At 49.1% G+C, this 22,341-nt stretch overlaps 1 protein-coding gene across 3 annotated transcripts in view; it reads left to right on the plus strand.

The window, feature by feature from the left end:
• Positions 1 to 22,341, plus strand: part of VAC14 (VAC14 component of PIKFYVE complex) — a 198,139-nt gene that overhangs the window by 62,671 nt on the left and 113,127 nt on the right. For all 3 annotated transcript variants that reach the window (XM_074968347.1, XM_074968345.1, XM_074968346.1), the window contains one exon: positions 19,831 to 19,981. In XM_074968347.1, coding sequence (XP_074824448.1) covers positions 19,831 to 19,981 — 151 coding nt within the window. The remainder of the gene's footprint in view (positions 1 to 19,830; positions 19,982 to 22,341) is intronic.

The raw sequence follows: 22,341 nt of genomic DNA on the forward strand, positions 1-22,341 counted from the left end.
GGTTACCTACCTCTTGTAACTGTTCTTTGAGATGTGTTGCTCATGTCCATTTCATCACCCGCCCTGCTTCCCTGCTGTCAGAGTTGATGGCAAGAAGGAACTGAGCAGGCGTAAGGCCAGCGCTGCCCAGTATACCGGTGTATGAGCACAGGGCTCTAGGGGGCACCAGAGCCAGCCCTACAGATACCACTAAGGGAAAACTTTCCAATGACTGTGCATGCAGCGTGTACCCCTGACATGGAATGGACATGAGCAACACATCTCTAAGAACAGCAGCTACGTGACGTAGGTAATGTTTATTCCTGGCTCAAGAGTCAAAATACTCCTTCCCCCCCCCCCCCCCCCCCCACTGGTCTTAAATGACCTGTTCAGGTGAACGTGGCAGACTTAAAGTTCAGGGATAGTCTGAAAAACTCTGTGAAAATGGCATTGCTGAGTCTTGTTTCTCTCAGTGACTCGAGATCAAATTTGCTCACTTTACAAGTAAATTATCTATTTTTTTTTCTTCCCACATAACTAAAAACATTGCACCATCACTGTGGGGTGGGAGTCTGGCTGGGACACGTTCTTACTGCCTAGTTAGTGCATCTTCACTAGCAACAAAGGTTCTGAAATCTGGAACCTGGATGAATTAGTATGTTTGAGGTGTGAGTCTGGATAGAATCAGATGTCACATTGACTCACCCAAGGCCACAGAAGGAATGTGATAGAACAAGAATTTTGATTCCCACCCAGTCTCAGATGCCCACCCTTCTAACAGAAAATATTTCCTACTTCTACTTTGTTTTACTGCTGTTAAGAGCAAAGAGACTTCAAAAGGAAGCTGTGTAACGTGGTTAAGATCATAGAACAATAGAGTTGGAAGGGACCTCTGGAGGCCATCTAGTCCAACCCCCTGCCCAGGGCAGGACCAATCCCAACTAAATCATCCCAGCTAGGGCTTTGTCAAGCCTGACCTTAAAAACTTCCAAGGAAGGAGATTCTACCACCTCCCTAGGTAACGCATTCCAGTGTTTCACCACCCTCCTAGTGAAAAAGTTTTTTTCCTAATATCCAACCTAAGCCTCCCCCACTGCAACTTGAGACCATTACTCCTTGTTCTGTCATCTGCTATCACTGAGAATAGTCTAGATCCATCCTCTTTGGATCCACCTTTCAGGTAGTTAAAAGCAGCTATCAAATCCCCCCTCATTCTTTTCTTCCATAGACTAAACAATCCCAGTTCCCGCAGCCTCTCCTCATAACTCATATGTTCCAGTCCCCTAATCATTTTTGTTGCCCTTCGCTGGACTCTCTCCAATTTTTCCACATCCTTCTTGTAGTGTGGGGCCCAAAACTGGACACAGTACTCCAGATGAGGCCTCACCAATGTTGAATAGAGGGGAACGATCACGTCCCTCGATCTGCTGGCAATGCCCCTACTTATACACCCCAAAATGCCATTGGCCTTCTTGGCAACAAGGGCACACTGTTGACTCACATCCAGCTTCTCTTTCACTGTCACCCCTAGGTTCTTCTCTGCAGAACTGCTGCCTAGCCATAATCTGTAGCGGTGCATTGGATTCTTCCATCCTAAGTGCAGGACTCTGCACTTGTCCTTGCTGAACCTCATCAGATTTCTTTTGTCCCAATCCTCCAATTTGTCTAGGGCCCTCTGTATCCTATCCCTACCCTCCAGCGTATCTACCACTCCTCCCAGTTTAGTGTCATCCGCAAACTTGCTGAGGGTGCAATCCACACCATCCTCCAGATCATTAATGAAGATATTGAACAAAACCAGCCCCAGGACCGACCCTTGGGGCACTCCACTAGATACTGGCTGCCAACTAGGCGTGGAGCCATTGATCACTACCCGTTGAGCCCGACAATCTAGCCAACTTTCTACCCACCTTGTAGTGCATCCATCCAGCCCATACTTCTTAACTTGCTGACAAGAATACTGTGGGAGACCGTGTCAAAAGCTTTGCTAAAGTCGAGGAATAACACGTCCACTGCTTTCCCTTCATCCACAGAGCCAGTTATCTCATCATAGAAGGCAATTAGATTAGTCAGGCATGACTTTCCCTTGGTGAATCCATGCTGACTGTTCCTGATCACTTTCCTCTCCTCTAAGTGCTTCAGAATTGATTCCTTGAGGACATGCTCCATGATTTTTCCGGGGACTGAGGTGAGGCTGACCGGCCTGTAGTTCCCAGGATCCTCCTTCTTCCGTTTTTTAAAGATTGGCACTAATTAGCCTTTTTCCAGTCACCTGGGACTTCCCCTGATCGCCATGAGTTTTCAAAGATAATGGTCAATGGTTCTGCAATCACATCCGCCAATTCCTTTAGCACTCTCGGATGCAGCGCATCCGGCCCCATGGTCTTGTGCACGTCTAGTTTTTCTAAATAGTCCCGAACCACTTCTTTCTTCACAGAGGGCTGGCCACCTCCTCCCCATGCTGTGCTGCCCAGTGCGGTAGTCTGGGAGCTGACCTTGTTCGTGAAGACAGAGGCAAAAAAAGCATTGAGTACATTAGCTTTTTCCACATCCTGTCACTAGGTTGCCTCCCTCATTTAGTAAGGGGCCCACACTTTCCTTGGCTTTCTTCTTATTGCCAATATACCTGAAGAAACCCTTCTTGTTACTCTTAACATCCCTCGCTAGCTGCAACTCCAGGTGTGATTTAGCCTTCCTGATTCCATTCCTACATGCCCGAGCAATATTTATATACTCATCCCTGGTCATTTGTCCAATCTTCCACTTCTTGTAAGCCTCTCTTTTGTGTTCAAGTTCAGCAAGGATTTCATTGTTAAGCCAAGCTGGTCGCCTGCCATATTTACTATTCTTTCTACACATCCAGGATGGTTTGTCCTTGTAACCTCAATAAGGATTCTTTAAAATACAGCCAGCTCTCCTGGACTCCTTTCCCGCTCATGTTATTCTCCCAAGGGATCTTGCCCATCAGTTCCCTGAGAGAGTCAATGTCTGCTTTTCTGAAGTCCAGGGTCCGTATTCTGCTGCTTTCCTTTCTTCCTTGTGTCAGGATCCTGAACTCGACCATCTCATGGTCACTGCCTCCCAGATTCCCATCCACTTTTGCTTCCCCTACTAATTCTTCCCGGTTTGTGAGCAGCAGGTCAAGAAGAGCTCTGCCCTTAGTTGGTTCCTTAGTTGGTTGCACTTGCACCAGGAAATTGTCCCCTACAGTTTCCAAAAACTTCCTGGATTGTCTGTGCACCGCTGTATTGTTCTCCCAGCAGATATCAGGATGATTGAAGTCGCCCATGAGAACCAGGGCCTGCGATCTAGTAGCTTCTGCGACTTGCCGGAAGAAAGCCTCGTCCACCTCATCCCCCTGGTCCGGTGATCTATAGCAGAGTCCCACCACGACATCACCCTTGTTGCTCACACTTCTAAACTTAATCCATAGACTCTCAGGTTTTTCTGCAGTTTCATACATGAGCTCTGAGCAGTCATACTGCTCCCTTACATACAGTGCAACTCCCCCACCTTTTCTGCCCTGCCTGTCCTTCCTGAACAGTTTATACCCATCCATGACAGTACTCCAGTCATGTGAGTTATCCCACCAAGTCTCCGTTATTCCAATCACATCATAATTCCCTGACTTTGCCAGGACCTCCAGTTCTCCCTGCTTATTTCCCAGGCTTTGTGCATTTGCATATAGGCACTTGAGGTAACGCGCTGATCGCCCCTCATTCTCAGTATGAGGCAGGAGCCCTCCCCTCTCACACGCTCCTGCTCGTGCTTCCTCCCGGTATCCCGCTTCCCCACTTACCTCAGGGCTTTGGTCTCCTTCCCCCGGGGAACCTAGTTTAAAGCCCTCCTCACTAGCTTAGCCAGCCTGCTCGTGAAGATGCTCTTCCCTCTTCGTTAAGTGGAGCCCATCTCTGCCTAGCACTCCTCCTTCTTGGAACACCATCCCATGGTCAAAGAATCCAAAGCCTTCTGTCCGACACCACCTGCGTAGCCATTCATTGACTTCCACGATTCAACGATCCCTACCCCGGCCTTTTCCTTCCATGGGGAGGATGGATGAGAACACCACTTGCGCCTCATACTCCTTTATTCTCCTTCCCAGAGCCACGTAGTCTGCAGTGATCCGCTCAAGGTCATTCTTGGCAGTATCATTGGTGCCCACGTGGAAAAGCAGGAAGGGGTAGCGGTCCGAGGGCTTGATGAGTCTCAGCAGACTCTCCATCACATCGCGAATCTTAGCCCCTGGCAAGCAGCAGACTTCTCGGTTTTCCCGGTCGGGGCGGCAGATAGATGACTCAGTCCCCCTGAGGGGAGAGTCCCCGACCACCACCACCCGCCTCCTTCTCTTGGGAGTGGTGGTCGTGGAACCTGCAACCTTAGGACAGTGCATCTCATGCCTTTCCACTGGTGGAGTCTCCTTCTGCTCCCTTCCCCCAGACGTATCATCTGGGCCACTCCCCGCAATGGTACCTGTGGAGAGAACATGAAAACGGTTACTTCCCTGTATCCGCGTTGCTGGTACATGGACGTTCCCCCTTTTTCTTCTGGAGGTCGCGTGCTGCCAGATTTCTTCACCGTCCTCCTGTCCGCGCTGCGCAGCCTGCTCTGAATCTTCAGAACCTTGTGCCTGTAGAAGCATATCGTGACGTCTGTCCAGGAAATCTTCAGTTTCTCTTTTATGCATTGCAGGGTCGATACCTGTTGCTCCAGACCTTGAACCTTCTCTTCCAATATGGAGACCAGCTTGCACTTTGTACACACAAAGTCGCTTCTGACCTCTGGAGGAAAGACAAACATGGCACATCCAGTGCAGGTCACAACAGTTGAACACTCCCCATCCATATTACCTTCCTACTATGAGCTTCTTCAGGAGATGCAGTAATTACTCAGAAAAGTCGTTGGGGTGTAAGCCTCAGTGGGCTCACTCCAGGCGAACTCCCAGGCAAACTCCTGCTGTTTGCTGCTCTGCTGTCCCCCACTGCTCAGCTGGTTCCCCGCTGCTCAGCTGGTTCGCGGAGCGCCGGCTTGTTTAAAGAGCCACGCTCACCTGAAACAAAACACTTCCAACTCCCGCCCTTTTCAGCCAACCAATCAAGCACTCACTCAAACTTTCAAGCTGCCCTCAGTACAAACACTCCGATCCTCTCACCAAACACACTCAGATACCCAGATACTCACCAGCACAGATCCCAGGCAAACTCCAAAGATGACTTTGTAAAGACCACACCTCTCATTCAGATCTTCTCTCTGTGTATTCAGAGCCATAGCCAATCTTTGTGTGAACAAAGGCACACTTTTACACCGATCACTACAGATTCCCCAGCCATAAAATAGGGATGGTGCCCACCTCCTTCCTAGGCTGCTTTTAGGGCTAGTGCTTAGATCACTTGGAACATGAGAATTACTTTGTGCTAAATGGTTCTTTTAAAATTCATCAACCTAATGCAAGCCAATTGAGTGGGCATCAGAATTGAGGAGAAATCACAAAGTGAAATGATCCCAGTGTGGCATGAGGACTAACTTGCTCCAGTTCTCTTCCACTGAGGAGTAAGGAGAAGATACAGGTGTCGCAGGCAGTACCTACCTTTTGGGTCAATGAAGTCTGCTGTTTAACTGAAGTGCCAAGTCAGTAGATGAATTGTTACAGCCATTCTGAATGGCTCCCTCAGAAATCCCTCCCCCCCACCCCCCCCCGATGTGGGCATGAGTTTCCAAAAAATATCCATTCTTTCTCATGAAGAAACCAACCATTCTAAAGGAGGGAGGGCACTGGAAGCTCAAGGGGGAGAACAGAGTTACTTCTGACGAGCCAGCTGGTAGTCAGTTATTTGCATGGGTGGTGTGGTTGATTAACATTGCCCCCAATTTCCAACATTCACATCTGGGGAGGAAAGAATAAACCAGAGGACTTGTCATAAAACTTTCAGCCAGCTGTGAAAAGGGTGGTGGCTTTGTATTAAATATTTTGTCACTCGTGATGTTAGTGTTAAACCTGAGGGGAGCGGAATCCATGATGAGTGATAGAGAATTCTGGATTTTGCTAAAGTTTGTCACATCAGTTTCCCCTGGCCACACTCACCCTAACCATGACCCTGCTCCCCTGTGCTGCTAACCTCCCCACCACCAGCCACCCTCCCTGCATGCACCAGTACTGCAGGGGTACAAACCTGGGTGCACTGCCTGTCCTCTGGGATGAGCTTGGGCAGTAAAGCCCAGAGAACTCTTCTCAGTGCAGCATGGATTGCAAGCACAATGACGCTAAACAAAAACTTTCACCAAAGTGAATAGCTCTTTGTTCAGGTTGCTTTTTAGTTTTGCTCTGTTGGTTTTAGACCCATTGTGCTGTAGCTTTAAGCTTTCAACTTGCCATGGCCAAAATACGGGACCCCATGCGAAGCAAAGAGCATAAAATATAGGGCGCACCAAAAAGAGAGTACAGGGAACTTAACATGACCTGAGATTCACTTCCTTACTCCTTTGTTCTCACCTCAGGCCTTGGATTCAGCTTTATTTCTTAGAGCACCCAAAGGGCAATAGGAGCTTCACAAGCAAGTCTGCCAAACAGAATGCCTGCCCTAAGGCACTTAAATCTGTGGGGTGGGTTTGGGGTGTCGATGGGCCCCAATAGCAAGTGACTGATCAGTGAAGCTAGCACGTGGGGCATGTTAATTTCTCATTTGTATAGACAGCCTGTATGTAAATCCCTGGCTTTTTAAGTATGATAACGCCCAGTCTGTGTGAGAGGGAGATCAACATAAATACTGCTGGAGCGAGATGGCATAGCTGATACAGGTCTGTGATCTGCTCTTGGCTCCAGTCAGCTCTGTACAGTAGCTTCCTCCAGGCCTGGGGCTGAATGCTGACCACTTGGCATTCTAAACTGAACACTGTGGTGGTTACCAGCAAGGCGAGGAAGGGACACTTGTGTGTGTGAATTTTGTTTTAATTGTATTTAGTGGCAAAACTTTCCTGGGAGTATTGAGCTCATTAGGAACTGAATTTGGGAGGATATTTGCTTTCAAAGAGGCAGGGAGGCCAGCTTTGCTGTTTTTTAACAGGGGAGGATAAATGCAAAGAAATTCATTCAATCAAATAGAAGTTGGATCCTGGAAGATGTTTGCAATCCAATTTGACACGCCTGCAAGCAGCACTTCCGTATGGGATTCCTGATGGATGCGGTTGTGGTGATGGCCCTTTCCCAAGACCCCCTGCTCGTTGAGACTGAAGGACAAAGCAAGGGCACTGGCAAGAAACCTGTGCATGCACCTCTAATGATCACAGAGGAGTGGCCCGGGGGAAGACGGGACCAGGAAGCTGCCAGTTGGCCCAAGTCCTCTGTGCCAGTAGGGCTGCAGTTATTTGAACAGTAAGGCAGGCAGGCACCCTTCCCCCACACTACCCAGAAGCACCCTATGCTTTCCGTATCAAATTCTGGGGATGTTACCTCTGCCTGTGACTTGGGAGGTTTCAGCAGGTGCCGATCATTGCATGTCTTAAAACGAGTGGCTGCTGCAGCCTGGGGGGTTGCAAGTGATGTCCTTTGCTGGCACTTACCTAGTCATGGTGTCCCTGTGTTTTGGAGACCAGGCAGGGGCCGCTGGTTAAAGCGTGGCATTGGGACTCTGGCAACCCTTTTTCTGTTCGTCTACCACTGGCTCTGCGCTTTGAGGCGCAGAAAGGTGAGGCAGTTTCTCCACGTGTACAGTGAGGATGTGACTTGCCTATAACAAGTATGAATTCACTGGCTTGTCTAAACAGCCCTGAGATCCTAGGCTGGGGGGGGACGACGATGTAGAAGGGTCAAGTACTCTCAGTAGCTGGTGCTCCCGCCTTCCAGCTTCTTGCGGTCCCATCCTTGTGCCTCTGGGTTTTATGGTGCCTGCTGCCTAGCCCAGCACACGATTTCACTGGCCCGTCCTAAGATGGAAGTAGCCTTTGCTCAGTCCTAGTTGTACTGTGGTCTGTGGCAGGCTCCCTCTTGTGACTGGTCACTTGCTGCCCCTGTATCAGGAGGATGGATCTGGGAGAAAGACAGGTGTTTGCAGATGCAAAGTCAAAGTGGCTTTTAGCAAGTCTTGCTCTCTTGTCCCTCTGCTCCCCAGAGGTTACTCATGCTGATTGACATGTTGCTTATTCATGTGTCACTGCAGACAGGCATCATGCATCCTGCTGTCTCCTGCAGAGCAGTGCAGGGCGGGCAAGGTCTGACCCCTCCAGGTCACCCTACAGTTCAGATCTCTCTACTGTTTTAGAACCCAGACCTCAATGGGCCTCTGGTGCTTCATCCCTAGTGCTGGTGGTTGCAGTGCATTCGTACCTAGCGTCTGTGATGCTCTGTGCACCATCTGGCATCAGATGAGGTGTGAAACTCTGTGCACTAATTACACACATTTCTGAAAATCTGCCTCAAGTGATCTGGGCACCCATCCTGAGAGATGACAGGTCTGTCAGTGTTACAAAATGGCTTCAGTCCTGATCAGTTTGCCCTCAGCCAGCTACCATCATCACTCTCCTGAAGGGCTAAAGGCTGTTGCTGCTTGATGTTAAGTGAATGTATTGCCCGGATATAGCCTCACTGCTTAATGCATTTGACTTCCTTGCACATTCGCTGTCCTACTGTATAGCAGGCTTCAGTTTCAGAGAGTTTTGAGGGGAGCAAACTTGTGTGCATTTCTGCATCAGACTTTTCACATACAGCAACCACAGTCGTGTAGTCAAGTATTTGTGCACACAGGATCAGTTAGGTAATCCATGCCACACTTGTGTGCAGCTCTTGGGGGTGGGGGGGGGAGGGGCAGGCAGCTTAAGTGTACAGATTCTTTCAGGGATGGGGAGAAACTTCCCACTCCTATACTCTTCTCTCCCCCCCCCCCCCAATCCTCCCGTCTCCCATCCTCTTCATTATAAAAGAAATTTGGATCAGGGTTGAACTGAAGCAGAAATTTGGTAGCTGTGAAATTGTCTGTCGGAAGGCAAAGGTCGCCATCCCCTTTCTTCCCTGGTGATGGGGGCCTGAAAAGAGGTACAGTTAAATTGTCGTGGGAAGATTGATGGGGGTTTCTCTTTTAACACTGATGAGGAAGGAATGCAAGTTTACTTTTCACACTGCCTTGGTTTTGGGGCCTTGCCAGCAACGGGGCTCTCATTCTTGGCTCTGGTGCTGCCTTCCCTTGGTTTCTTCTCGCCTCCCACCCCTCTGGCGTGCATTTAGAAGAAAAATAAATTAAAAATCCCCCAAACCTCCAAATGTGTTGGGAAGAAACCTAGTTGTCCACTTCTATAGAATGAGGCTGCATTCAAGTCACAGCGCAGCCAGCCTTCGTGTGGGATGAATAACCCACTGCCCTCAACCAGTATGTGCCCTGATTCCTAACCACCCTGTGCCGAGCACAATGGAGCTCTGACAGGCATCTCACCACTAGGGGTCCTTGGAGGGCTTTGCTCTGTGGAGTGAGGCTCTGGCAGCCCTTCATTCACTGCAGGCTGAAGAGAGAATAAGATGGGTCTGGCGTGGGATGTCAAAGGGGAACGGAGGGTCTCTGAACCATCTCTTAACATGCTGCAGTTGCCTCTCTAAGGACAGGGCTTGCCCTTGGCACTGAGGCCTGCTTCCCAGGGGCTCCTGGGGAAATTGCAGCCCGGGACATAGTTATAGGCTGCAAGCAGGAAAGCATGGTGCTTAGGCCTGCACAAGGTGCTGTTGCCCACTAGCTGTGTTGGGCAGGAGCGTGAAGAGGAGCGATCGTGGAGTGACACAGTTGTGCTGGCAAAAGCCCCAAGTGGAGAGGGAATTACGCTAGGAAAGCCGCGGCTGTTCTTATAATTTCTCTTGCTGCAGGGGGATGGGATGTGTGTTCTGGAATACACGGTTTTGCCAATATAAGCGCTGCTAGTGTAGAACAGGCCTTCTGAGGGCTGTCTCAGCAATGCACTGCCGGCTTCTCTTCCTGGAGCTTGTGGAAAACAGCTGAATTTTGAGGACATCTTTTCTGAGTGGCTTTGCAGCGTTTTAATCTGTCCAGGAGAAGCCTGGTTACTTGTTGCATTTGCGTGCACGCTCTCTCTCTGGTAGTTGAGGTCCTTCTTACTGTAGCATCTGAGTACTTCAGTCTTTAATGTATTTATCTTCCCAACCCCCGTGTGAGCCAAGGCAGGGCTGCTTTCCCCATCTTACAGATGGGGAAACTGAGGCACAGAGGCTAAGTGACCCACCCAAGGTCACACATGGAGTCTGTGACAGAGCAGGGAATTGAACCCAGGTGTCCAGAATTCTAGACTAGCATCCTAACTAGTGGACACCCCTTGCCTTTATTTTTTCATTTGCTCTCTTATCTCCTCTCGGGATGCTGTCCAATTGACATGTCCTCCTTATTGCCTGACCAGAGCAGATGAAAGACTGGTGCCGTCCTGATGCCCTCTGCTTGGCTTCAGGCTTCACCATGTTGTCCTTATCCTCTTTAGTTGCTCCATTTACTCCCTGGTGATCTAGTGGGTCTAAAGATTCTTTCACTGCCTTCCTACTTCCGATGGATTAAATAATGTATCTGCCTTTACATGGCTGGCTAATTGTTCTTCAGATTCCCTCTTCGCCCTCCTGACTCTCTTACCTGTGTAGTTCTGATCCCTTCCGTTTTCTGGAGGATACTTGCAGAGCTTGAATAACCTCCTCAACCATGTGGTTGGCTTCATTAGCCCTCAAGGAATGCGCCTGCAGGCACACTTAAGGTTTCTTAAGTAGCCTACATGCTGAGGCAAGGATTTTCATCTCCTCACTTCTGGCTTTAGGGCCTTTCATAGTTAACTGTGCAAGGACAGAGTGTCTTTGGGCGTCTCTTTTCCCAACCCTTGTGCTCATCAGGTGGCTGCCACTGTAGCTTGTGAAATGCTTTGGCATCCTTGTGCTAGTTTTAAGGGTGTAACAAAATGCAGTATTGTGCTGCAGCGGCTATTTCACATGGCGCCCAGTGGCAGAGTCCACTTCCCAGCAATCTGCGGCATTACAGGGACCCTGACCCCTTTCCTTCTTGGTGGCAGCTTTCGCAGAGCAGGGATTGCTCATCACTGAATAACCTTGCGTAATCTTTAAACAGCCTAGTCAGTGGCTTGGGGGCCCTCTTTGAGCAATGTTGACTGGAGCTGGCTCTGGGGCATTTGCTGCTCCCCTCCCCCCCCAATCCCTTTAAGAGCGAGAGAGCAGATCTCTATTTGCTCTGGGGTATACCCTACACACTGGAACAATACCAGAGGCCTGGAGCACTTGTGCTGGTATTTGAAAGCTGAAACAACTATGAACTGCTCCTTTCCGCCAGCTCTTCCTGAAACATTAATCTTCCCACGTGTCCCAGCCCCGGGTATAGTGGAAAGGGGGTTCCCTGGGCGTGTTGTCAAGGATTATTCAGGTGAGGGAATATCTTTTATTGGACCAACTTCTGTTGGTGGAAGGCACCAGTTTTTGAGCTACACACAGCTCTTCTTCAGGTTACCCATTCTTGGTGCCACTCGCTGTGTGCTCTGCTCAATCCCCAGCTCTGGGCATGGCTCCCACTGTGCAGGATGTGGTTTGAGTGGTATCTGGCGTGGGGAGCCCTGATCTGAGTGGGGGTTTGTGCAGGGCCTGCCACAATGGGGTCCTGACTCAGTGGGATGCTGTTGGATTTCCTGAGCATGTGCTGAGAGGCACCAGGAATGGATAACCTGAGGAGGAGCGCTGGCAGCTCGAAAGCTTGTTACTTCCCCCAGGTGCAGTGAAAGTTATTACCTCACCCACATTATGTCTCCGATCGTGGGACCAACGCTGCAAATGAAGGCTTGTTCACTCCAGTGAATGCAGAGTTCACTCCCTAGCAGCTGACTAAGTGTTTGAATGGTAATTGCACTATTCTGATGATCTACATTCAAGGGGTGACTGGTGAGGTGACCTCCGATGTCCCAGACCATCAACCAGTAGTGACAGTTCTTCATAGCTGAAGTTTTTTTTTAAAAAACCTAAATGTGCAGGAGGGATGAGGGGCATCTCATCAGATAAAATGTGCTTTTATTACAGATTTTCAAAGGCATAAAACACGGGGCAGTTCTGACAGTTGCCGTTAGTCCTGATAACATCACAACCCACTGGAGCTTTGCACCTGTGGTTGCCATGTTGTTGGAACCCCTGGGGTGGGGATGCGTGTGAGTGAACTTAGCTCAGTTGCCTGTGTAGCAGCCTGTGCACAGTAAATATTGTGGTACATAATGCATCAAAAATACTTCTCCTCCTTGGATCTCAAAGCACTCTACAAAGATGGGCCTTAATCCTGATTCACAGCTGAAGAAACTGAGACCAAAGCTAAAGGTCACGCTGTGGGCTTGTCTGCACAGAGAGCTGCACTTGTTCACCTACAGATGTGAATTTAAACTGCTCTAGTTAAACTGCAAACTCCTCCATGGATGGTATTTGGTTTAAGAGCAGCTTATTTCAGTTCATCTTAAACCTGTTCCTAATAAACTTAAACAGAAATAAGAGTGGTGATGCCTGGGTTTGTACTGGTTGAGTTAAACCAGTTTAACTAAACTGGTGTAATTTTATGTGTAGGCAAAGTATGAGTTCGGGGCAGGGCCAACAGAATATAAATTCATCTGGGTCGTATCTCACCAAATCAGTTCCCTGCCATTGCAGGGGCATTGGTGCACCTCGGCCCCTCCTATTCTCTGCCTGTGGCATACTGTAGTTTGGACTCTGGAGGGCTATAATAATTTGGTCTAATCCAAGTTATTGGGCTCAGTGCAGGGGTAACTGGCTGGAGTGTAGTGGCCTCTGACATGCAGGAGGTCAGACTAGATCCGGTGGACCCTGTGACTCTATGCTAATATGTGGGGCTGTAATGCTGTCTGGATAATATGGAGGTCTGGCTAACCCAGGCCATTCCATAGGACTTACATTGTGTGGCGCAAGCTGTATCTGTGTGCGTTACTTAGGCAGATACAAAACGTGCTGGCAAAACTATCTTTATCCCTCCTCTTACCCTTTTTGGCTTCTTTATATCGTTCATTTAATAACACTCCTACTTCTGATCTCAGTGTAGTCCATCACCGGAGCGAGTGCCAGTGCTAGAATGAGCTTGTTACTGTGTGAGTGGGAGGAGAGTGGAGCTGTCGACAGCTAGATGGGAATGGGATCTCTCTTCTGAATCCCCTTAATGAGGGACATGGGGCTCTTCTCGTTCCAAGGTGATGAAAGCACTTCCAGCGTTGATAGAAGAGACACGCTCCTCTCTGATGTTCGCATGCTGCCTATAGAAGGAGACGGACTCTTTGCCACCAGGGCAAAGCCTGCGGAACTCCTTAATAAGAGGCTGCGCTCCCCAAAGGCACCTGCCTGCTGAGGGCTTCTGGGGAATCTGCTCAGCGCTTTTAGTGTGGGAAGGTGCCTGGGTCACGAGAACTGAGGCTTTCCGTCTGCCCCCTGCCATCCCGTCAGCAGCTGGGGACCTTTGCCAGGTGCCAAAGGGAGACCTGCTCACTAGCAGTGGGGCAGCACCCATCAAGTGTTTCAGCTTTCAGCACCTGTGGTCCTGCTGACTCTCTCCTCTCCTCCCGTTCTCCTTCCCGAATCAGCGTGTGAGCAGCAGGGCTGCCCCCCGGAGTGTACGCTCCCCCCATGAGCAGAGTTACTGGGTGGCAGCAGGATGCACTGCTGAGTTGCTAGGGAATGGCTCGCGTGTCATGGTACATTACTTCTAAGAGACGGGTGATGCCTTTGCAGAGGAAAATGAAAGGTGGGGGCTGCTTTCTCCGCCTTGCCCTGCCTGAAAGCCTGCTCAGAAGCCAGTGATGCTAGTATCAGATCAGTTCAGCCAGAACAAGAGGCAAATTAACTTGACCTAGATCTGGATAACAGAAGAGACCTACAAATCCACTGCATGCATCCGATGAAGTGAGCTGTCGCTCACGAAAGCTTATGCTCAAATAAATTGGTTAGTCTCTAAGGTGCCACAAGTACTCGTGTTCTTTTTGCGAATACAGACTAACACGGCTGTTACTCTGAAACCTACAAATCTCTGGTTTCTGTGCTTTTAAAACCATTGCTTGGGAGCAATGTAGAGAGAAATCTGTCCTCCCAACAAGGAAGGAAACCAGCTAGTTGTTTGTTACAACCTTCCTGTCTTTTTATAATTCCCTCTGTGTCTGTCCCCCCAGGCCCATCTGCAGCCATGCGGAGGGGTAACTTTCCTCTCCAGTACTCTGCAGCCCTGCCATTGCTAGCTCTGGCTAATTGGGGATACCAGTAACTATCAGTGAGAAGGTGCCCGCCGAATGCTTTGACCTGGTTACTATTCATTTTCCTAAGAGACATGTTCTCCTTTTTGAGGCTTGTTCCAATTAACACTAATAAGCTCCACTCGTTCCTACTGCAGAGAGCACCACCCAAATAGCCTCGCCTCCTGGAATCTAGGATACCCAGCTGACGAAAACTCTCTTGGCTGGGGAGATTGTGTAAGTGGCACTGGTTGCCCCTTGGTTCGGCTATATGGAGAATAGGCTAGCACACGAGGGGAGGAACAGAGGCAGGATGGTCTTGGGTTAAGGGCAGTGTACTGATAACCGGGAGATTGGGTTTCTGTTCCTTTCTGTGCCCACGTCCCATCCTCTGTAAAACAGCTGTCCCTGCCTTCTGCATGGGGAGGGGTAGAGTACATTAAAGCTTGTGAGCTGCTCAGTTTCGATAGTGGTGGGGAGAAACACACGTAGTGGAGGGGAGGCAAAGGAAATCTCTGCTTCGGCAGCCATTGTAGATGCGTGTGTGGTGGGGGAGAGGGGCACTTCATGCTGAATGGAGGTGAAATGCGTCAGAGCTCCATGTTCTCAAATAGTTTCAGCCCTTCTGCTAGTAGGGACTCTAGGTCTAAGTGAGCGACAGTCAAAGCCAGTGGTGCCAGCGGCTGTAGCCAAAGAGCTGTGCAGTGGCAGAATTTCTTTGCAGGAATTGTAGGATACAGATTTTTGCTACGTTCATCGCTTTTCTTGTTACCAGAATGAGCTCAGTTATTGACTGGGAGGTATAGCTGGCCTCTGCTAGTTTTGAGCCTGGGTTATAACTCTGTCTTAAATATGGCTAAGCATCCATCATCCAATTTACAGATGGGGAAACTGAGGCACGGTGACTTGCCCAAAGTCACCCAACCAGTCAGTGCAGACCTAAGAACAGAGCCCAGATCTCCAACATCTGGCCTTGAAGACTAAAGCCACTAATCCCTGTTCATTCCCCAAGTCGCACTGAAGAGAGCTTGCATTGCAGCCGCCAGTGCTTTCTGGGCCCTGTGGGTAAAGGCAGGGGGCAAGGTTATCCCAGCTGTGCTGCTCCATCCATCAGGAGTGGATCCCGAGTGATTACTCCTCCATCTGAAATGCCATTGGATCTATCTGTCCCACGCCCCCATGTAAGACCCCAGAGTCTTCACCCCCCACCTGGGAGGCTGATGGCTCCAGCCCTGTTCATTGCAAGTGCTGGAGGTTTTAATGGCAGCCGAGCTCCGGAATGATGGGACCCAGCTGATGTGCCTCTCTGGCACCCAGCCTGTTGCCATGGCAATGGCAGGCATTTGTGCTCCTGCAGGATATTGCTTTCCTGTAACCTCCCTGTTTCATTCTCTTGCTCACACAAAGAAAGCAAGTGCTTCAGCGGCGCTTTGCGGGAAGATGTGCTCTGCATACAAAACACTCCTCAGCCCGCCCGCCTGCCCTCCCCAGATGGATTCCTCTCGGGGTGAGTGACAGTGGAGAACATCAGTACTGTGCAGAAAGTGCATGCTGAGCCAATGCAGGAGAAGCAGGCTCCAAGAGCAAACGCAGGCGATCGTCATTGAGATGCAGGAGCACTGCATCACTGCAGCTCCTTTTCGTTAGCCAGTGCATAAGGCTATGATGTCGTCACAGAGGTTATAGAAGCCGCGGAATCCATGACATCCAGCGACCACTGTGACTTCAGTCTGTGGCGGTCGGGAGCTGCAGCGTCCCTGGCCGCCCCCAGGTAGGGAGCTGCGGGGTACCCCCACTGCCTCTGATGGCCCCTGGAGCTCCAAGCTGCCGCAGGTGGTGGGCGTACCCCACAGCTCCCGGCTGCCACAGGAAGCAGGGAACCCTGCAGCTCCTGGCTGCCATGGATCATTGGAACCTTTTGTGCTTAACTCCCCATGGAAGGTGGTGGTCTTTCTGGGCATGCACTGTAGGCTTTGGGACCAGGCCCTCAAGTCAATGGGAGAGCTAGCTAGAGGGCAGCTCTTGCTCACAAGCTCCTCATTCCGGGGGGCACCCATGCCGAGTTACTTTCCTGTTTTTAAACAAAGCCGTATCTGAGGGCTAGTCTACACTAGAAGCACTTCATCGGTGCAGCTGTAGCATGTGTGGTGAAGACGCTCTGTGCCGACAGGAGAGCGCTTTCCCGTCCACCTCCTAAAACCACCTCCGCAAGAGGCTCTTAGGTCGGAGTAGCTTGCGTTGCTTGGTGACAGAGGTTATACCGGCATAGGCGGTCGGGTAGGCAAGCCTGGAGTGATTTGAGCCCCAAATGTGGAGAGGCTGTTCCTGTGTGTGGATGACTCCAAAAGGACTGATTAGCTTTGAGCCCTGCAGCCAACCCCAAACAAATTGTTCCGGAGTTGGGCCAACACATGAGAAATCTCAGCCCCAAAAGGACATTGTTTTAAAATGGGATCAAAATGGCTGTGCTGTTCCAGCCTTGGCTCTATCATTACCAGGGTTTTGTGCTATATTCAAAGTAGTATTGACCACACATCTGTGTTGGGCCTTGCTTTTTCTCTCCTTCCGTGCAAGGTTATTGTCTCTAAGATTGTTGTTGTCCTTTATTTCCCCCCGGAGGGAGTTGCATGGAGTTACTTAACAATGTTTGTGCGTGCAGGGACCTCCCATGTGTATTGGAGCTTTTTGTTTTTCACAGTTTCCTAAGCTCCGGTCTCTGTAGGTTAATACGCTCTGTAGCTTTGCTCCATGTGGCCATGCTTCACAGCAGCGAAGGCTAAACCAAATGTAGATGGTTCTCCCCTCCCTCAGAGCCACTTGAACATCCTTCCTGATGAGCTAGAAATCCACCTGGTCCAGCAGGGATGGGAGTTGGTTGGAGGGGCAGCATCTGTTCAGTGAGATATGAGCCCAGAGGGTGCTCTGTTTTCTGGCCCCTATTCCTTCACAGCCCCTGGCAAGCGCTAAGTGGGAATGGTTTCCGCCAGGGTTTGTTTTGTAGACTGCTGTCTACTTCAGTGTGCAAGAGTGCTGGTGAGCAGAGCCGCTTCTGGTAGCGTTCGCCAATGACAAGTGGGTGAGAGGAGGGCTGTGCCTGTTCATCTGCGTACTTTCCTTAGGCTTTTGTAAAGGAAACAGAAGCTGTAATCAGGAGAGAGCTGCTATTTGCATTCCCCAAATCAGCTTGTTTTGTCTCCTGCATCTGCTCAGAGCAACTCTGGCTGAGACTTGGAGGGCTTGTCTGCATGGGACATTACTGTGCAGCAAGCTGATGAGCTGGAGATTCACCCCCGGCTTTCCACACACTAACTTACCGTGTAGACAAGCCCTGAGAACCATCCGATGAAGTGAGCTGTAGCTCACGAAAGCTCATGCTCAAATAAACTGGTTAGTCTCTAAGGTGCCACAAGTACTCCTTTTCTTTTTTTCTTTTTACGAATACAGACTAACACGGCTGTTACTCTGAAACCTGTCTGAGAAATGCTGTGTTGCGCAGGAAATTGGCCTGGAGGCTAAGGGAGATGGATGGCCTAGAAGAGAACAAAGCCCAGGACTGAAAATCAGAAGAGCTAGATTCTCTTCTTGACTCTTCATGCAAGTCACTTAACCTGAGAGTGCCTACAATGGCATATGGCCCATCCAGTACTTCTCTTAGCAGATATCTCCATCGGCTGGAGATAGGGCACTAGATGGGGAGGGCTCTGAGTTACTACAGAGAATTCTTTCCTAGATGTCTGGCTGGAGGGTCTTGCCCACATGGTCAGGGTCTAACTGATTGATTGCCAGAATTGGGATTGGGAAGGAATTTTCCCCTGGGTCAGATTGGCAGAGAACCGGGGGGGTGTTTGTCTTAGTTGCTGGTCTGAACTAGAGTGAATGGTAGATTCTCCGTAACTTGAAGCCTTTAACTCATGATTTGAGGATTGCTGGAAACTCAGCCAGAGGTTCTGGGTCTGTTACAGGAGTGGGTGGGTGAGATTCTGTGGCCTGCAATGTGCAGGAGATCAGACTAGATGATCATGATGGTCCCTTCTGGCCTTAAAACCTGAGTCTTGGCACCTAACTTTCCCCATCTGTGAAATGGGGGTAATGCTCACTGCCTGAGTGCCCTGTGACTTTATTGTCTAAGCACTCTGAGACACAGGATTGCCACCCCAAGACTTCAAAAATCACAAGTGGCTTAAAATTCATGGTTTAAAAAAAGAAATACATTGGGGGTCTTCATTTGCCTTCTGGCTTTTGAGCTTTTTTGGGTCACTTTTCAAGTTCTTCTCTGAAGCCATAAGGATGAGAAGGTTACTTTTCTTTTAATAATAATAAATAATAATTAATCATAATAAAAGCTGAAATTCCCAAATAATTACATGACTCCGTGAGCTATCAATATACAAGTAGAATGCCAAATAGTCCGAGACTTGCAATAGAATAGCAAGAGGTGGCAACACTCTGGAGGGTGTGTGGGAGACCCACTCTGCCCAGTGCCCGTGCGCTGGTTGGTGCAGCAGGGCTCCCCAAAGGTATCAGCCTGTGTGTCTAGTTGTTCCCATGCTTTACAAATCTCCAGTAAGTAGGAGGATGATGAGAGAGATGGTGGTGACCAATAAAACAGCTAGGGATAGAAAAAGATCCATTATTACTGATTGGGACATCAGGACAATTGTAGAAAACCATAATTATCCTCATAATCTTGTAAATGACCACTGTGGAGGTGTAGAGAGGAGAGCGGGTGATGGCGAAGTCCTGTGCAGAGAATGACCAGTGTTGGATAAAGCTGTTCAGCCTCAATCCAACGTAAACTCCTTTTCACATGAGTGAGGTGTCCAATGCTAGATAAGCCCATTAGCTAGAAGTTTCTTTTGAGTTGATCAGCACTGGATTAATGTTGCCATTTTAAACAGTCTTCGGAGTCGATCCAGTGAGATTAATTGGCACAATTCATAGCTCTCTAAGCTGTCATTCCACTCAGTGAGATGGCACTGCATTGGCTGGTGCCTGAAAGACTTTCCTTACAAACAAAATGGCTGCTAGCTCCTGTTTAAATGAAAACTACATTCAAGAATTGCAGAACTCTGTGACTGGCTGCAGAGTGCCTGGAAATCCCCAACACAGGTTTCCCATGCCTCCCTCCAGTAACGTTGCTGGCTGTCCAGGCTGGTTTGCAACATTCATTGCATGGTGGGAAAATGTCTCGTCCAATTACCTCCTTTACCTGAACTTTTCACTTCTCTTGTGAAGTGAAGCTGAGAAGTAAAACCACTGGCTTTTACCAGATATACTCTGGGTGGAGAGCAGCAAGTCCTGGTCTAGTTGGGGTGCTGACTGTATAAGTTTGGCCCAAGTTTAATGGTCACCTGCCCATTTCTGTGTCCCGCCCTTCTCCATGGGAGGTGTATGCCAGGAACTTCACTGTGATGACTTCACTGTAAGGAGGAGTCCTGGCCTCCCCACTTCTACCTCATCCATGTCAGTAGGGTTAGGGTTGGCTTTTTGGATCCCATTTCCTTTCAATCACTTCAAAAAGAAAAGGCTCAAAGTCTCTAGTCTCCTGCCACCTCTACAGGTTCGCCAGGCTGCACTGTCATTACTCACCTGTGTGCTGTCCGTGCCTCTTACCAGGTTATCCTGAAGGACCTAGAAGTTTTGGCTGAGATCGCCTCCTCTCCTGCAGGTCAAACAGAAGATCAGGGGCCATGTGATGGCTCTGATACGCGATTCAGCCAATCGGAGTTACACATTCCCGTCAAAGCCAGCCAGCTGAGCTCCTCTGGTAAGTGCCCTCCGTCCGTACCTTCCTGACAGTGATCTAAATTGTTAAGCATCCTCTCCCTTCCTAGCTGCTTCATTTCTCTTGAGGCAAAGTGGCACTTGTCAGATTTGGTCTGGCAAAGAGGGACTCTCTTGGAGTAATGAATCAATATACCAGTTCCAGCCCCCACATCACTTGGGTATTTTGGGATGCAGAAGAGTGTTCTCCAGCTGCTCCTATCTATCCATCTGTGGATTCAGCCACGAAAGCAATCCATGGTTCCTGCAATATTTTTATATCTGATACACTGATCACATTATTGCCACACTTAAATGGGACTGACTTTTTTCAGAACAATTAATAGTAAGTGCCCAAAATAGAACAAATTAAACTCTCCTGATCATAGAAAGGAGACCTGGGGAAGGAGGAGCTCTGAGCTGAGCCATTCATCAATCAGATGCCATATTTATATGGCGGCCACAAACTTTAAAAAGTATCTGTGCTTTTTGGGTGCCCAGTTTAAGCCACCTTGATTCCTTCCCCACCCCCAGTTTGAGCCTCACAGAAAATGCACTAGATGGGCAAGGTCCAGGATGTTAAGCTGGAGGCTTCCAAAAACTGACAGGTTTCAGAGTAGCAGCCGTGTTAGTCTATATTCGCAAAAAGAAAAGGAGGACTTGTGGCACCTTAGAGACTAACAAATTTATTTGAGCATAAGCTTTCGTGAGCTACAGCATCCGATGAAGTGAGCTGTAGCTCGTGAAAGCTTATGCTCAGATAAATTTGTTAGTCTCTAAGGTGCCACAAGTCCTCCTTTTCTTTTTCCAAAAACTGAGGCACCCAAAATGTAAAGGCCCCAACTGAAAATGTTTTGGTCTGTGTCCATAGTGTTACACAGATGAAGCCAAGGACACTTGGAACATATCTCTGTAAAATGAAGTTCCCAAGGGCAGGACCGGTGAAATGTTAAAACTGGAGGAGGGGAATCTTCGTACTTTGAGGTTTTATAGAAAATGTCATTTACAATTGGAATCCACCCACTTCCCCGAACAGCAGTTCAGCCATTGCAGCTGGCAATCCCGCTCTTCCAGACCTTCACATCTCACTCCCCTCTCGTGCTGCAGGTCTCTGTAGCTGTCTCAGTACTACAGGCTAGGGGTGTGGTTCCCCTGCGCCTGTACCCATCCTTGCGTTAGCTCTTATGGCACGAGAGCGAGTCTAAGTAGCGGTGTACAAGTCTGCCTGAAACTGGTGAGTCAGCCGTGCCTCCCTCCAAGCTACTGTGGCTACACTATTTATATCTGGGCTAGCGTGAGCATGTGTGAGCAGTGGAATCACACCCCTAGCTCATAGTATAGACATAGCCTGCATGAGCACATTCCTCAATCTTCAAAGCCAGGCATATCCTCCTGGGCAAACGGATCCATTTCCTGCTGGAGTTAGATTGTTAGCATCTCAGGGTAGGGGCTGTCTGGTCTCTCTGTAAATAGCCGTTCACATCAGTGGCACTTTGGACGAATGCTAATAAAAAGTGGTGCAGCCACCTACTTGCCCTCCTGCCTCCTCTTCCTTGATGCCCACAGTCTGCCTCACTGCTGGGAAAGTACTGGCCCAAAAGCCTACTCAGACCCTCTAGAATTGTTGCACTATTTCAGCTAACACAACCCTCCCTGCTTCCTGTGTGCAGGCCTGTAGCCTTAGAAGGACTGACGTGCCTAACGAGCTAGTCTGGTGAGAGCCAACACTGCCTCGTCAGAGGCTTTTGTAACTTTTGAAACCTAATGCAGTGCTTTGCAAGTGCTATTGATCCTCTCCATGTCCAAGATTGACACTGTGTGGGTAGAGTCACTTATGCAGCATTGGCCAAACAGCTGCAAAGCTGCATTTTAAATCATGCTGATGGCTGGCTGGCTGAGGTTTCCTTCCTTGTGGATTATCTAAAAATAGCCTGCAGTATGGCATGTATCCTGAAGACTGCACGGCCCCTTTAACTGGAACAGAAACTAGGCTTCAATTATTCAAGTATAGTACAAAAAAAATCAAGGGTTTGGAAGAATCTGGCTACATCCGTGTCTAGCTGTCTTCTGTACTTAGAGGGCCAGTCACTACAGTGTCAAGTGTGTGTAGGGTACGCAGGATGCATGTATAATGGTTGCTAATGGTGGGTGCTATAGTTCGGGTTGCAAAATGCTCTCCTTTTGAAAACCTGTTCTCACTTGCTTATAACTTTCTGGCAGATTACTCTTTAGGGGGCTGAAATTCTCATGATTTGGCTTTTTACCAGAAGTAAACTTTTTTGAAAGGAGTGTTTCCCTGGAGTTCTATGAGGGTGGCAATACCACCTTCTCCTTAGTATGACTGCCCGCATGTTTCACACACAG

Source organism: Natator depressus, chromosome 12 (genome assembly GCF_965152275.1).
Source record: "Natator depressus isolate rNatDep1 chromosome 12, rNatDep2.hap1, whole genome shotgun sequence".
NCBI lineage: Eukaryota > Metazoa > Chordata > Testudines > Cheloniidae > Natator > Natator depressus.